The sequence below is a fragment of the Pinus tabuliformis genome, chromosome 6, assembly GCF_031772625.1.
Source record: "Pinus tabuliformis cultivar Carrire ecotype Pingquan chromosome 6, CPIR1, whole genome shotgun sequence".
Taxonomy (NCBI): Eukaryota; Viridiplantae; Streptophyta; class Pinopsida; order Pinales; family Pinaceae; genus Pinus; species Pinus tabuliformis.
This window is the reverse complement of record NC_142292.1, coordinates 975965043-975981797: the sequence shown is the minus strand read 5'-3', so window position 1 is coordinate 975981797 and position 16755 is coordinate 975965043. Positions and strand designations below refer to the sequence as shown.

At 41.8% G+C, this 16755-nt stretch overlaps 1 protein-coding gene across 2 annotated transcripts in view; it reads left to right on the top strand.

Moving 5' to 3' along the window:
• Positions 1-16755, top strand: part of LOC149262256 (Lycopene beta/epsilon cyclase protein) — a 638941-nt gene that overhangs the window by 305167 nt on the left and 317019 nt on the right. For both annotated transcript variants that reach the window (XM_089423779.1, XM_089423775.1), the window contains exon 10: positions 15621-15654. In XM_089423779.1, the coding sequence (XP_089279905.1) occupies positions 15621-15654 (34 nt within the window). The remainder of the gene's footprint in view (positions 1-15620; positions 15655-16755) is intronic.

The following is a 16755-nucleotide window of genomic DNA, read 5'->3' as shown; positions in this document are numbered from 1 at the left end:
TTGATATGGAGTTATTGGCAGCAAATTGGAGGGCATACCAATCATTGGGACATAACATTCAAGCGTCCCTCTCCTTTTGGGAGTTCTGGCCCTTGGGAACTAAGAGACATGCAAAAATTAGTGGTTATCCAGTGGAATTATGCTGGGATGATGAAGAGGATCAAGGCAGGAGATGAAAAAGTAGTTGAAGGGACCATGGCTGGCAAGGAGACAGTTGAGCATACACTCATTGATGAGATGCCGATAGTTGATGAGGTACCCAGTGTTGCGATCGAGTTTTCAGGTGATAGCAACGCACCACAGGTTGATGAGGTACCAAGAGACATCTCCACCGTTGATGAGGAGCCGATAGGTACAAAGGCATCCAAATCTATAATAGAGTTGTCGGGTGACAGTCACCTACAACTGATCGATGAGGATGTTTTATATGATGGGTTGTTTGTGGAGGAGTAGTTGGAGGCTCAAGTTGAGGCTGTGATGGAGAAGGATGTGCATTTGTCCTTGGGGCTAGACATTGACGAGGGGCAACACGAAGAGCACAAGCTGGGATTACATCACAGTTCGCTTCAGAGGCATGTTGACGAGGTCCACAACATTATTATCTCACCCTTATCCATTGGATTGAGAGAGGCGGAGTTGTTGAGACAGATCATAGGGGATGACCGGATCAGTAGAGGCCAACAGCTTGAGTTGAGTATGGCATGTTAGCATGAAGGGCTTGTCTTGTACACAAGAGATTGTACATTTGATCCCTCCTTTGGGATTGGATGGCGAGAGGTACTGAGCTGGTACCCAATGGAGCAGGTTAGGCGGTTGGGTACATCCATGGCCGCATTTCAGCAGAGGTCGTGGATTACTAGAGGAGTACGAGGGCCAAATTGTTGTTGGGATCCAGGTGGGATTCCCCATCACAACATGGGATTGGTTAGTGATGGTATTAGCAGTGTGATGGATTCGATGACCGAGTGCCCACACACTTTCAACTCTCCATCAACACTAGTGTCAGGTTGGATTGACAGGAAGGGGGTAGGCAGACTCCGCGGGTTGTCTGGGGTGTTGGGTGTACATGGGATTGTAGGATGATCAACATACTCTGGCAGGGGCTGGTTGGAGGAGATGCCATCATTTGGCCATTAGTCAGGGCATTTTATGGAGACAACGCTCTCTTATTGGCATATTGGACACGAGCTACTGAGGCAAGGCATACTAGTATCATTTCTGTTAGAATGTAGTGGATTCATTAGCAAAGTAGTAGATGCATGGCCGCATGTGGGATGGCCGAGGATGCAAGGTGGTGTGGCAGTTGGTGTAGGTGTTCAGTGGTGTGCAGAGTTGTGCCATAGAGTTCAATGTTCTATAAAGGAGCACGAAGATGCACAGAGGAGTGTTGTGTTGTGCGGACTTGCACTGTAGAGTAGGAGGCACAATTCACACCACCTCAAGGTTTTACATGGAGTGATAACTACTTCATCACATGAGGGATACCAAATGATTTAGGATGATATGGCGGTTGGTAGTGGTGTTCAACAGTGCACAAAGGTGTGGAACTAGGTGCTTTCATGTGCCAAGGGGCACGAAGATACATGTTCTTATGCAAGGGAGCGCAGGGATGCTTGGATGTATGTAGTGATGTGCGATGCTTCCCATTAGGATTTTGGAGCATTACCACTAGGGAGATAGCCTCATAGAGATGACAAGGATGCCGTTGGATATTGATCACCCAGGATTGATAAGGACGTGGATGAGCATCATTTGATGATATCCATGGGGACTCACGCACCTCTCTCACTTCTACATTGTTTGCAGGCGTAGAGGAGTTGGGTGTTGTCCCTTGATACCTTCATCACAAGCAGTAGGACACAAGAGGCTCGCTCGAGACAGTCTGTTGGGACATAGCATATCTAGGGGGGGACTTCTCAGTCTTGGGATTTGGTCAGGGCACAAGCTTGGCATTTGGTCAAATGCACCTTTCTTGGTCAGATCAGTGACGAGTGCAACCTATTGATTTTGTGTAGCATCGGATGTGATCTAGCTCCAAAATTTTGTGGAGGGGCTAGAACACATGAGATCTCCAAGACCCAAAAATCGTTTGGAGAAATTCCATCCGGATGAGGAGTTATTAAAATAATTAATAATTTTAATAGGTTCCTAAGTTTAAACTTAGGAAAATAAAAATATTAATGGGTATTAATAAGAATATGGGTGAGAAACTTCTGAGTGACAAGGATCAACTCTGTTTTAATCTTAGCCATTGATTAGGGAGTTAATCTCGGCCGTTGATTCATCAATAGGAAAAGTATAAGAGGAGGCTTGAGGGTTAGTTGGAGATACACTTGAGAGATCAGTCAGTTCGATTTTTCTGGGGCGAGGTTTGCTGAGAAAATCGAACAAGTGATCTGTTGCAGTGAGAGGGGCAGTTCGGCAGAGGGACTTCAGTCCAAGGCCGAGAATACATAGCAGAGAGGCAGAGAAGCACCAGGAGAGCTCTGACGCAGTGATGTAGAGGGAGAGCTCTGATGCAGTGATGCAGTGTCGCTCTAAGTCAGTGACGCAGAGGGAGAGCTCTGATGCAGTGTCACAGTGACGCAGTGACACAACTCCTAGAGGAGGTGACGCAGTTCCAGCGCAGAGCTTGGAGCAGCCATCGTTGCCCAGCATTGGGAACAACGTAGTCACCTGTGGAGTTTGTTCATCTGTCTTCGGATAGAGGTAATTGTGCCAATTTTATTCTCTGTTGGGTGAGTCGGATTTGGCACCCTAGTTGTATTCAGAAATCTGCTTAATAATACAAAACCTTTATATGTTGCACCGGTTTTCCCACATTGGGTTTTTCTGGGGACGATTGTCCAGAAATAATGGTGTCCCTTGTGTATTTGTCTCATTTTATTTTAATTCATGATCTGTATGAATGTGTAGTCTACTATAGTGTTTTCATCGCTTTTTAAATAATTAAATAACTTGTTGAATGTAAAAACAAGTAGGAGATAGTAATCTAGTGATTGCAGTAGGATTTCTAATGTGTAGATTCAGAAATTTTCACATGGTATCAGAGCATTGCAAATCATAGGAGACTAAAGACATCAGCCGGCAGATCCAGAGAATTTGTTGCAGAGAGACTGTTGTGACTAGTGACAGCACTGTTCCAGAGCCAGAGACACAGAAGGAGAGTGATGCAGTGCAGAAGAGCTGATACAGAGGCTCACGCAGTGCCTGTGTTAGCATTCTGAGCCAAGTGAGTGTGACGCAGTACTGGGATAAGCCCACGCAGTAACTGCGTAAGATGTCTAGTCTAGCGCAGAAGAAGAGGGGCAGATTAGGCTCACGCAGAGCCATGTCATCTTTTTGGACTAGGAAGGAGAGATACAGTGGCCAGGAGGAACTGATCTAGCTCACGCAGTGATTGCGTAGAGCTAGAGGAGGTCATATTCTTCAGTTGTCGGGGTTGTGGGAGCAGAGCAGATTCAATCTGAGGAGCTAGTGGGACGTTGTTGCTATTGGTGCAGAACAGTGCCTGTGGAGACAGAGCCAAGGTAGAGGGAGTCACTGCCTTGACATATTTCTAGCAAAGAAATCTAGATCCGAGTTGTAGCAACGAAGGAGGATTGGGGAGGAGTGATTCGACATTTGGCCGGAGGATTTCCATGAAGGAAACCAGGACTCAGAGGGAGTCTAGAGGAGCTTGTTACTTAGAGGGTTTCTTGTGCCAAAGAAATCCAGATCCAAGTCTTGCTGGATTAGCAGTAGGAGAGGGATAAGGGAACCTGTCCTATATTTGTTGAGCAGAGATCACAATCCATGGACTGAGGGATCATGACAGATTGGATGGAGCATCCAATTTTGTCATCTAGAAGGCCAGGATCCTAGCAATGCTAGACAAACATCGCATCAAGGACTATGCTTTGAAAGTAGTTGTTATTCCGGTCAACGTTGATCTGTTAAAGAAGTATGAGGAGGCCCAGGCATGATACTAGACGGGTTCAAAGATCATGTAGTACCACATATTGTTGAGAAATAAACAACAAGGGAGATGTGGGAGACGTTGATCACCTTGTACCAGGGCACTTCCATCCAGCGGAAGATGCTATTAGAAAATCAGCTGAGATAGTACCAGAGGCAGAAGGGAGAAGAGATCGATCCCTTCCTCCTCAAGTTGCAAGGGATTAGAGACCAGTTGACTTTCGTGGGGTCTACACCAGATCCTGAGTTCATGGTCACGACTGCCCTGAATGTAGTCACTGAGGATTGGGAGACATTTGTCCAAAGTATCTTGCGCAGAGCAACTCTCCCCAGTTGGGAAGAGATGTGGGAAGCTCTTCAACAAGAAGAGATCAAGAGCTTGACCAAAGCAGGGGGTAGTGGCAAAGGAGCCTGGGTTAAGGAGGAGGAGGAGGAGGATGCAACTCTCACATCATTGGGACAACAAGGGCAGCAAAAGCAAAAGAAGAAGGATATTTCCAAGTTCAGATGGTTCAAGTGTGTGGAACTTGGACATTATGCCACTCAGTGTCCTGGAAGAAGGGCAAGGAGGAAGCTTCTGAATCGAAGGCTACTCTAGCGAAAGCCGGCAGGGAAAGCGAGGATGACGATTGTGGCATGAGTGCTCATGCGCCTCTGGAGAAGAGGAGGAAGCGTTCCGGAAGCGCCTCCCATGTGGAGTCTCTAGCCTCTATATAGGCCTCATACATACAATACCATGGATCATTACCATGGTTCCCTCATACCATCAAACTAATACCATGGGCCCATTACATTATTATTAACTACTTGTGGTCCCTTACATGACATGGGTTAACCACCTTATTTATTACTATGGCCCATCCCATTATTACATTATTACCTTGGGTACCTCCCTTGGTACCCCATATTATGCCCCCTAGGTATATAACAGAATCCAACTACAAAGTGCTTGGAATCAATTCTGTTTTAGAAATACAAGGGAAGAATACACAAGAACCTTCTGTCCTTGCAGAAGGGGAGAATCCACAAAAACCTTCCCTTCATCCCAAAGGGAAGAATCCACAAGAACCTTCCTCTCATCCAGAAGGGGAGAATCCACAAGAACCTCTACCTTTAGACCAGATCAGTCCTATACACATTGATGAAAAATTCTTGTTGTCAAACTAGTATCAAGATATTGGAAATTTCTTGATCCATTTTGAGTGTCCAGCATCATTCTCCAAAACCCAGTGTAAAACCCTTCAGTTAAAATCAGTCAAGTACTGCATTGTAAATGCAAATTTATACTGGAAAGATCCATTGAATATTTTGTTATTATGTTTAACAGAATCAGAAACTGAAGAAATCATTGATCAGTTTCATATAGGATTTTGTGGGGGACATTATGCTTGGAGAGCAACAACATACAAGATTCTGAGGGGAGGAATTTATTGGCCCACATTGTTCTTACAAGTAGGGGCAAAGGTCAAAGGTTGTGTTCCTTGTCAGATGTTTGCTGGTAAACAAAGATTAGCAACTCTTCCACTTGTTCCATCAATAGTTTCAGTACCTTTTTCTCAATGAGGATTAGATTTTGTTGGAGAGATTCACCCCACTTAAAGTAATCAGCATAGATGGATCTTCACTGCAACAAACTACTTCACTAAATGGGTGGAAGCAATTCTAGTCAGAAATTCTACTGATGCAGTAGTAATTAAGTTTATTGAGGAGAATATCTTATCTAGATTTGGTTGCCCAACTCAAATTGTCACTGATAATGCAACAACCTTTTTTAGTGTTAAAATGATTGACTTTTGCTAGAAATATCAGATTCTGTTATATCATTCAACTCCATACTACCCTCAGGGTAATGGCCTTACAGAATCATCCAACAAAAGCCTGGTAAAGGTAATAAAAAGACTCTAGCTGATCATAAGAAGTGCTGGGATTCACATTTGATTTATGCAGTATGGGCAAACAGAATTACTCGAAAGAGATCAACTAGCAAATCTCCATTTCAGTTAGTCTATGGGAAAGATGCAATCTTCCCACCAATTTGGCCTTCCCTATTTTAAAATTCCTGCAGGATTCAACATATGAACTTGATGATTTCTCAAGAAGGATAAATCAGATTATTGAACTTAATGAGAACAGAGATGAAGTTCAATACAAATTGATGAAATATCAGAACAAGATGAAGACCCTGTTTCACAGAAGAGCCAGGGAAAGGGACTTTAAGGAAGGTGATCTAGTTCTAAGATGGGATGCTAGGAGAGAAGAGAAAGGAAAGCATGGCAAATTTGACAATCTATGGTTTGGACCTTTAGCAATTGCTGAAGTGAAGGGTAATAACACTTTTGTGCTGCAAAATCTTGAGGGGCTATATGCCACTTATCCTGTAAATGGAAGGTTTCTCAAACATTACATTCAGTACTAAGAAGTTGAAATATCTTTCATTGTAAATACTCTAGTTTTCTTTTACTTTTCAAGATGTCAATGTGATTTTCTTTATAGCAAGGACTCCATAACCCGAGGAGAAGGCACATGGATTTGCAGGTTCTCTGCATTCTATAGGAGAAAGCAGTCCCCAGTTGGAGCCAATGTTGTAGCATTTTTTTTGGTTTTGATAAGATAGAATATTTGAAAAATGTTAAGTTAGGATATGGACATAACAATAGTGAATAAAATGTTAGTAAGAGAAAATATCTTAATGATAATGTCCATATCAAAGAAAATGTTAGGGTAGATGCTCTAAAAAATCAAGGCAAAAAGAAAATGTTAGGTTAGAAAGAAAAGAAAACAAATAAACTCTGAAAGTGAGCAAGTCTAAATGCCACTACTCTGTTTCTGCAAAATAATGGTTGTGTGCAGCTTGTGTTAAATGCCACAACCCATGACAGTCAAATAGTTTAATCTTGACTGCTTCATGCTTTAAATTTGATGTTATAGTTAGAGAATAAAGATCTGGCCAAACTGTTTTGGCAAATCAGTAGTTAGGTAGAGAATAATAAGGTGTTCATCAGTTTAATCTGAGCCCTTGGAGGTTATAAGGGTAGATTTAGATAGTTTGTTTTTGTAAAATAAAAAGAAAAGAAAAAGGTTTGCTAGCTTAAATGCACCCATTAAGTGAAGAAAAATGATAGGATAATCAAAGGGTAAGTAGAGAAAGGTTGCAAAAGTTTGATTATTCATTGGACTAAAGGTACATTATCATGTTTCACCATATGTTTCTATGTCCATGATTCAATTACACAAAGCAAAAGAAGGTCTACAACATAGATTAATTAACTTCCCATTCATCCCTATATTCACTAATTACCCCTTCCCACCTTCATACATTCATATTCACTCATTTTCCACAAAAACCCCTTTTCCTAAGGTCAAAACCCTTTTTGCCTAGGAAAAGTGAAAATCCCATGTAAAATCCCTTTTTACAAAAAAAAACCCACAAAAATATGTTTTCCCTAAGTATTGATGCATATATGAAAAGTAAATAAATCATTAAAAAGCACTTTACTTAGTGTATTTCCCCTTTTCCGCTCATATTTCATATAATTCCCTTTTCCGCCTATAAATCCCCTTTTCGCATATATTTACCTTTTTTCCACTCATTTTCCATATTAACACTAACTATAGTATTAAACCCCTAAAATTCCACTTTCCCGTATATTATTAACTTCTTTATTAAATATCCCGAAACCTTAGTTTTATAATAAAACTATGTATTTTAATATCGCATCACAATATTGTCGCATCGCAAGCCATTCATATGAATACACTCTTCCCCGATTGCGATATGCGATCAACGATGGGCCCGGACCCAACCAAATATATATTATAATCTATACCCATATCGCATCCGCCCCTCATCGCAAGTCCCGCTAATAGCATAAACCTCCGCCAGTTGCGATCTTCGATTGCGATTGGGACCTAGACCCGATCACATATCATATATCATTTATTCTCACGTCGCGTCCGATGCCTATCACATTCCTTTGCGATGGGTCGTCCTCCACTAAACTGCGATTGCGATATGCGATATAAACTCGGACGCAATCACATATCATATATCATTGATTCCCACGTTGCGTCCGACACCTATCACATTCCTTTTTGATGGGCCGTCCTCCGCTAAACTGCAATTGCGATATAAACCCAGACCCGATATCATTATCTGCCCGAGTTCATAAAATTTGAAGTCTTCCATATGCGTTTTGCAAAGAATTTCTTTGTTAAATCGTTTTTTATGATTTAAACGAAGAAATAACTAAACCTTTGTTTAACCATAAAAACACCGCTAATCTGGGTTTTAAGCCATAATACAGCCATTACCGCCATATTTAATCATTCGTACCCTCCGTACTACTCCTTCGCTCTGCTACCATCCGATCCAATGCGTTCAAATCCAACGGCCCTTGGCGATTTCGGGTTAGTTCTCTGTATGAGCGTTACCCACCCGAAAAGCGGTATTCCACCATCCTCCATTGCTACGTGTCAAGCTCAAGTTATTTCGGGTGACCCCCTCCTAAAACCGCCCACACCTAATAAGCGGTGCGATGAAAAGCGCCTTCCGCAAAATGACAAAATGGCTACTGTTCACTATCGTGCCATAATTTAAATGGAAAAGTGTTTTTCCCGTTTAAACGCCAAAATGACCATTTTGCTCTGTTTTCCCTTGTTTTCACAGTAAACCTTCCATATGTCTTTGCGACCACTAAAACCATCATTTGACTTTCCGATACACTCTGGACTCCTTCCAATGTCCTTTCAAGCTCAAAAAAGCCATTTACGACCGTCTCTGTGACCTTTGTTTTTCTTAATAATTTCTGTGTTTCGTAGGTAAAGCTTCTGTTCCAGGCTTACAAAGAAAAGTCTGCATACAGTTTGAAGACAAACACAAAGATCATATCAGATTACTTTACCCTGTAACATAAAATCCGAAGTGATTTACTGTTGAAAAACACAGTAAAAACCTGAAAAGCACTGTAAAGATAAAAAGAAATAGTAAAGGTTACTCAGCAGGGTTAAAGGATATTTACAGAGTTTAAAGAGTATCAGATGAAGGATTAAATGAAGAAATCAACCTAGCGTGAAGGATTCAAACAATTTAACAGCTTAAAGGGCAAAATATCAACCAACAAAGCCAGCACAACCTGAATAAAAGGGGACAGCAAGAATCAGTTCAATAGCTGCCCCTATCTTCTTGCATGAAGATCTTTTCCTTTCCTAGAATAAATATCATTCATTTTTTGGATTTTTTAGTTTTATTATTGTATAAATAACTCTCTTCTTGAGATGTTATAGGTTTGGAGTTCAAGATTCATAGTTCATTTCTTGTAAAGTCTTGACTGTTAATACTACTTTGAACTTGGAAACCACCTTTGAAGGAAGCTTTTGCAGACACTTGATGTACTCAGTTTTTTTGGAACCTTAATACAAAGCAGAGGATTCTGAATCTAATTTTACACAATTTTGTGTTATCCTGTAAGTTTTTCCAGTTATCAATCGTTGTGTTTTTCTTCATATGCTTATGACTTATAGAGATATCTAGGTAGGAATAATTGTGTCTCAATTACTTCCTATAAGCTCCTGAAGTGATCATCTATTAAGAGAATGGATTAATGAACTGTCTGTTTAGCTAATCCCCTCTAATCAATAACTAATCAACATCTTGTGTAAGCATAAAGTATACTACCTTGAACCTTTGGAACGTAGTTTAGAAAGTTTTCCAACTTATGATTGTTTTGTTTTACAGTCTAGAAACTGTGATAATCATATTTTTTGTTGTCTTCTACTCACCACTATTTTTTATCTATATCATTGTGTAATGCTTTCTAGCAGCCCGTTGCTGAAGTATTAGTATAACCCAAAGGATTAATTACTTTAATTCTACATTTGTCTTCATTCATTGGTCTTCCAAAAAATTAAACCAAAAATCCCAAAACAATCATTTTAGATGCTCTGACATTGGTAGCTGACCTACTACTATCTCAAAGGTACAACAATGCCCCAACTCCCTGCTAGTCCCAAAGTGGTGCCACAATGCTAACGTTGTGCTGCTCTGACTATGACATATTCCCCATCATGCGCAGGCGGTATCCTCCCCTCCTGAGGCCTAGTGGCAAAAAATATGTGAGAGTCAAGCTCATCCTGCCCGGGCATCTCCATGATGCCAATATCTACCCCTCCATTGCCAATCTCAACTCTGAGCCATAAAAGGACAAGTCTGCCTCGCCATGCAGTGGATATTTCATTGATCCCCCATGTTTCAAACCCAAAGTGAACTGGATCATCCTCTACCATGACCCTGCTTGTCACAGAGTGGAGTGATCTGCCCGCCAACTGGATCCGCAAGTTCCCCAAACATATGGGGAGCTCATAACTCCCACTCCTCACAGGATGTCGCTGCGTAACGTCGTTACCAGCTAGAACCCATCTAGCCCTCATCTTCGATCCCTGTATGTATTCCCTGGGTGGACCCCAAGTATAAGGAGTAGGTCTCATTCCTATGAACCTGCCTTGCTCCTGCCAGACCATGCAGTGAAATCCGTTATCCCAACTCCTGATGATACACCTCGACACTGCTCGGAGTCTAGGTACCCTCTTGTAGACGAAGTCTACCATCCACCGTCCCTCAAGTGTGAGCTCAAGGGTGGAATATATGCTACCTCGGCTACCAACCACGCCATCCCTAAGCCTGTATCCGACAGCTCATGCTCCTACCAAGTAGTGAAATCTGTTGTCCCAACTCCTGATGATACACCTCGACACTGCTCGGAGACTGGGTACCGTCCTGTAGACAAAGTCTACCATCCACCGTCCCTCAAGTGTGAGCTCAGGGGTGGAATATATGCTACCTCGGCTACCAACCATGCCATCCCTAAGCCTGTATCTGACAGCTCGTGCTCCTACCAAGGGTCTCAACTGAAGAGTCTCCTCCCGACTAATGGCACGCAGTGTCTCATCCAACTGTCTAGGGTGAGCCTCCCATACCTTGCTGCCTAAATGGAGAGTGTCAAGGGGAAACAACCAAACACTCTGTGACTGTAAGCAACACTGGAGGATGATGGGCGAGTATGTCCCAAACGATATGATCAACATTCTGCCAGAATGCCCAAGAGTGATCCTACAGACGACACTCTCTCCGCCTCGGATCTACTGATAACTCCCTCGAAGCCCTGTCTTCGCTAAGCATGGTGTCCCCAGATGCTCAACAATGTCCTCATCGATCCTAGGTGAGATGCATCCAACGGTACACCTAATGACCTTGTCCATATGCCTCCTTGGAGGCAATGCTCCAAGAGCTTGCTGCGTCGCACCATGCATCACTGCACACCACCAAGCAACACCGCATTCCTTGACATGCCACTGTATGTCACAACCTGTCCCTGTACACCATTGGATACCCCTGGCTACAGCTATGCCATCCTGTACTGTCCTGTGTCCCGCCTGTGTTACTGCACCAGTCACTCCCCGCATGTACTCAATGCGACGTGAGGCACTCCCTCATGCGTCTCCATGCCCATCTGCAGACCATGCTCCACGCTAGATGCTCCTACCCATCCTCGAATGAGATGGCCTAAAGCTGTGCCCCTATGCGTCGGCACACACCCGACCGATATCATCACCTCCATCGTCACATCATCATACCCTCCAATGAATCGATCTTCACTCCAAATCCTCCCTGAGGGATTCGAGAAGTGAATCTCCCTATGTGTCAGCCGTGATGCTACCCCTGCACTGCTCCTTTGCACCCTCTGTGCCCCACACAAAAGTGAAGAATCCACAACTCCATACAAGGCGCCATTGGGTGGCTTGCCGATGCCATCTCCTCTGACAAACCCCTGCCAGAGCGTGCTGATCACCCTGTGATCCTGTGTACAAACGTTGTACCAAGTCAACCCAAGATGCTTGTCCATAAACTGGTTGGCCGCTGGTGCTGACCGAAACTCTCCTAGCGGAGGTGCATGCTCAATTGCTAAGTCAACTATACCCTCTAGGTCGTAGTCAACCGGTATACCTGAGAAATGATAGGTGGTCCCTCTCGGATCCCAATGCTAGTCGGGGCTTCTAGCATCCCTAGTCCCTGGAAATTCCTGCTGAGCTTCACTTGGGTCCACTACCATCTCCATAGCCCACTCCACCAGGTACCAACTCAGAATCTCTCACCACCCAACGCCAAGAGAGGGATCGAATGCATGAACTCTTGCACATAGAACAACTCCAGCATGCAAGTGTTGCACCCTGTGCAACTCAGGTCATCTCATCTCGCTATCCTGGTCAATACATGAAATTTGACTAGGTAGCTCTGTCTCTCTCTGTCCAATGGGCCAAGGTAACCTAACAGTGCTGCCAGCCCCGTCTATGTATGCTTGAAGAGGGTTGCTCTCATGCTCCAACGTGCACTCTAGCTACACCAATAGGGAATCTAACTGCCCCCCAACATGAGTCAATTTGGCCGTGGACTCGGCACAAACCGCTCTCATGCCCTCCAACTCCTCATTCTGCTACAAAATAGCCTCACGCACTAATGCGACCTTCCTTTTTAATGCTAGAAGGTCGGCCTGAAACTGGTGGAATTGTCGTGGGCATCTATCGCTTGTAAACTCGGTCACAGCTTTAGATACCTCAACAACTGTTGGCATCTCGTCCATGGGTGGCTCCTCCTCAACAGATGGCTCTATGTGTGTAGGCTCTATCTTCTCCACCAAGGTGTCAATTGGGGCTATCAAAGAGGTCTCTAATAAAGGAGACTCCTGTGCCACATCGAGTATATCGATGTGCTCCTCACCATCTTGTGGGCTCTCAACATCATGCTCAACCTCCTCCTCAAGCTCCTGATATCTAAAGCTAGGTCTCCACTAGCAAAAGCGCTCCCTGGTCTCACCCTCTAACTGTCTTTGTCCTGCCTGCTCCTTTTCAAGAGATCTAGTGCTCTAATGTGGTCGACTTTCCCCACATCATGTAGATGGTTGCATCTCCACGGCTTGCTCACCTCTAACGTCTTTGTTGTAAGGGTGAGGATGGGTTTGGTTTGTCACCCTCCTCAATTGGGCTAACCACTCATCGTCCCAATGAATTCTACCCCAAAATTTCTGCACACTAGATTTCCCTTGAGCCATGGGTTTGTCTCCGATTTCACCCGTCATTGTGCACTCGTACCCAAAGCTCCCATGATCTTCTAGCTAGTTTCCCACAGCTGGGCCAAGATCATGCTTTGATACCATTGTAATGTCCCAAATGCAAAAAATTTGGAACAGACAGTGATATACAAAAGCAAATGCGATTCATACACAGAAAAATTAAACGAACAACAAATGCTCAATACACAACAGAAATGTGAACCAGCTGAGCCATTTTATTTAGTAATGGAGAAATGTACAATAGTATGGAAAGAGCACTTGGGCTTGCCTCAAGGGAAAGCTTGATAGAGCTCAGGTGTCAAACAGTGATCTCAATGCTGGAAAGAACTACTCCTCTAATGCTCTGCACTGCCTCCTAGTAAATACCACTGCTGGCTAGAAAGGGGTTGCAAGAAACCCTGCCTTCGTATGGTTTGGCCTGATTTTGACCTCCCAAAATCGACCCCCAAAGGCACTATGCAATCCCCAGTAATTATGCAGTGTCTGCTGCAAAGATGCGGCTGAAAACCCAACTTCTGTCTCTCAGAAAATTTTGAAACTTTATATCTAGGATCTTTGTCAAAAACCCATAAAACCCAGAAATGGTTTGGCCAGATTTTGACCTCCCAAACTCGAGCTCTTTTATGGTCCACACCCTCCAAAAAGCTCCAGAAATACGGCCGGCAAGGAATGACCACAAATTACTCCTCCAAGCTCTGAAATGGAAGCAAACACTACTCCAAATATCTCCTCTAGCCTCCACGATGAAGCTCAGCCTCAAGGACTGATACTCTACCCACCAAATGAGCTCCCACACACTGCCTCTGCACTAGCCCAGGTAGTGCGAAAGTCACACTACCAAGCCAGAAGCTCAATCAGCTCCCAAAGTCTGCTAGATGTTGAAAATCCTCCCTATCCTCCTCTCCGAAAAATCTCATGTCAAATCTCCATTGCTAAGCACCACCAATGAACTCGGCCTCCTCTCCACTGCGTCCCCCAGTAATACGCACAACCTGGAAGGGAATGCTACTGCTGGGAATCACAATGTGATCCTCCTCCTGAAGAAATGATGAAAACCTTCCTAGGGTGGCACTCGAAGTCCCTCGAAGAAAGGGTGAGCTCTTCGCCTGAAAAACTTGTGCCAAACAGCCAGTGACTCGGCTAAGTAACTCGAGCAACCAAAGAGAAATCGATATATTCCAATAAGATGAATGAAATAAGGAGAGCTACCTTTCTTATATAGATTTCATGGAGCACTTTTCCCTCCAATTTTACCTCCATTGTGGGCCCTCACTTAACCACCTACATGCAAACCGAACTAGGAAGTGCATCTTTCCCTAGTGTGGGTGGCCCCCATGTGCAATTCAACCACAACAAAATAACTTCTCCAAAGTCTAATCTCCTAATAAAAATTGAATGGGCCCCATCACCTCCAAAATCGGCCCCAAAATATAGAAATTAATCCTGTTCCAAAATAATTTAGCAAGGGACATTACACAGTACTCCTCGACTCCATTATATGCCCAAATTTCACCGATTCCCCATCCTCTGGTTGTTGGTTTCTTAACTTCTAGCATCCTCCTTTTTAGAGTCGATTACCTTCCCAATGATATCATGCATAGGTTGAATTTATCTATTTAGAGTAGTTAGGAGTTGGTAATATTTTGGTTAATTAAATTATTTTACTTTATTTATCATTTTAAATAAATTACCTTATTTAGAATCTTAATAAATTATTTTGTTTATTTTAATCAAAGTAAATAGTAAATTAAATAAATTTACTTCATAGCTCATTGTATTTTTATATTTTATTTTGATTAAGGATTATCATACATAAAAAATCAGAGGAGCCACATTCCAAGAGATCAAGATTATGAATAAAGGAGGATTACCTATTTAAAAAAAAAATAAAAAAATAAATCTGTTAACCATAGTCATCAACTATAAATTCTCTTAGTCATCTATCCATTGCTCAGTTTTTTATCTTTTCTATGTCTTCATTAAGATTACTTATTATGTGTGTAAATACTAAATAGTATTTGGTCAAAGTATTGTGCAAGCCAATTTACTTGATTTATTGGTCTTTCCAAAAGATTATTGAGGAAAGACTGGCTGTTTATTGTCCTAAGGAAGAATCTCCTACATAAGGAAGATTAATTATGGTTTGTTTTAAGGTGAATTCCAATACTTTTAGAAGAGTGTGGATCCCTACTAGCTTATTGGTGTTTGTGCAACACCCCATTTGTACATATGGTTAATCGTGTGTTCTGAGTTCTAAACAAAATTTCTTTTCTCTACTCTTGCCAAATTTAGTTGCACCATTTAATCTAGCATTCCTTGGCTATTGGAAATGACACAGGTTACTTTCTTATCTATTGATATGAATATTTTTTTTAATGATTGTAAAAACATTTGAAGGATTCAGATACTTTCATTTATGTTTGATTGATTGTTGTTTCTATTATAAAAGACTCTTACGAATTATTTTGTTAATTTATTTATAAAATGGAATCAGTTCTAATATCTGCCTGTATTGTTTGATGACAACAATTATGATGACAGTCCATTGCCAGCAGCTTTTGATCGCATTTTACAGGTGTTGTGTCATCCTATAGTATAAAGGCTCTCTAAGCTACTTTCAATATCTAGTTATATTGTTTTTGAAATCTATGCACATATGCACACATAAACACTGGATTGATATCCATGAACTGAAATAACCTCTAGGAGTATCAATAATCTGCAAAAATCTTTTCACCCTACACTAATAATATATTCTTAAATATTTAAAACATGGTGTAAAATGATGATAAAGTACTTGTTCAGGTTATTTTTCATGACCAACATGGTGTAAAATGATGATAAAGTACTTGTTCAGGTTATTTTTCAAGGTTATGTAGCTTTCTTTCCTTGAGATTTCCTTCCATGGCCATGTTAATTTGTATTCGTTGATATCTTTCTCTCTAAAAAGCACATGAATTGATCTAGATGTTGATGAGCATTAGACTTGGTTTTCAATCTATCTAAGATTACAAATATGACATAAATTTTCTTTCTATCCTTCCCTTGGTCTTTTCCACCTTCCAACTTTATATTGAAGCTAGTAATGTTTTATCCTTATTTTATTGGAGCCCAAGCAAATGTATGATGAACTCATGCAAAAGTTAATGGATACATGGAAAAAATTATAACAAGGTTGATTGGAATATCCCCCATATATAATTTGACTTAATTTCCATAAAATTCAAATTCAAGAAATTCATTATAAATTTTTGCCAAAAGATTCAACTGTTAGTTTTTTGAGAAGCAGCGGACAAGTGTTTTAGTCTCTATGGTGTCTAAGAGGCTAAGGAACACAAGATCTCCAAAACCTAGAAAAGGTTTTGCAAGATACGCTTGAGAAATGCTTTAATTAAATTAATTAGCCAATAATTTAATTATTTCCTACGTCTAACTTAGGGAAGTTGGTCAATTAAAGTTAATTAATTAAGGTAATTCGATTTTGCTCTAGAGACTTCTATTAATGGAGTCAAAGTGATCTAAGCCATTGATCAGGATTAGATCTTGGTCATTGGTTGTCCAACAAAGGATTATATGAGCAACTCAAGGGCTTGGAGAAGGGCCATCTAGTTTTCTCTAAAGACTTCTATTGATGACGTCAAATTGATCGTAGTCGTCGATGAAGATTAAATCATGG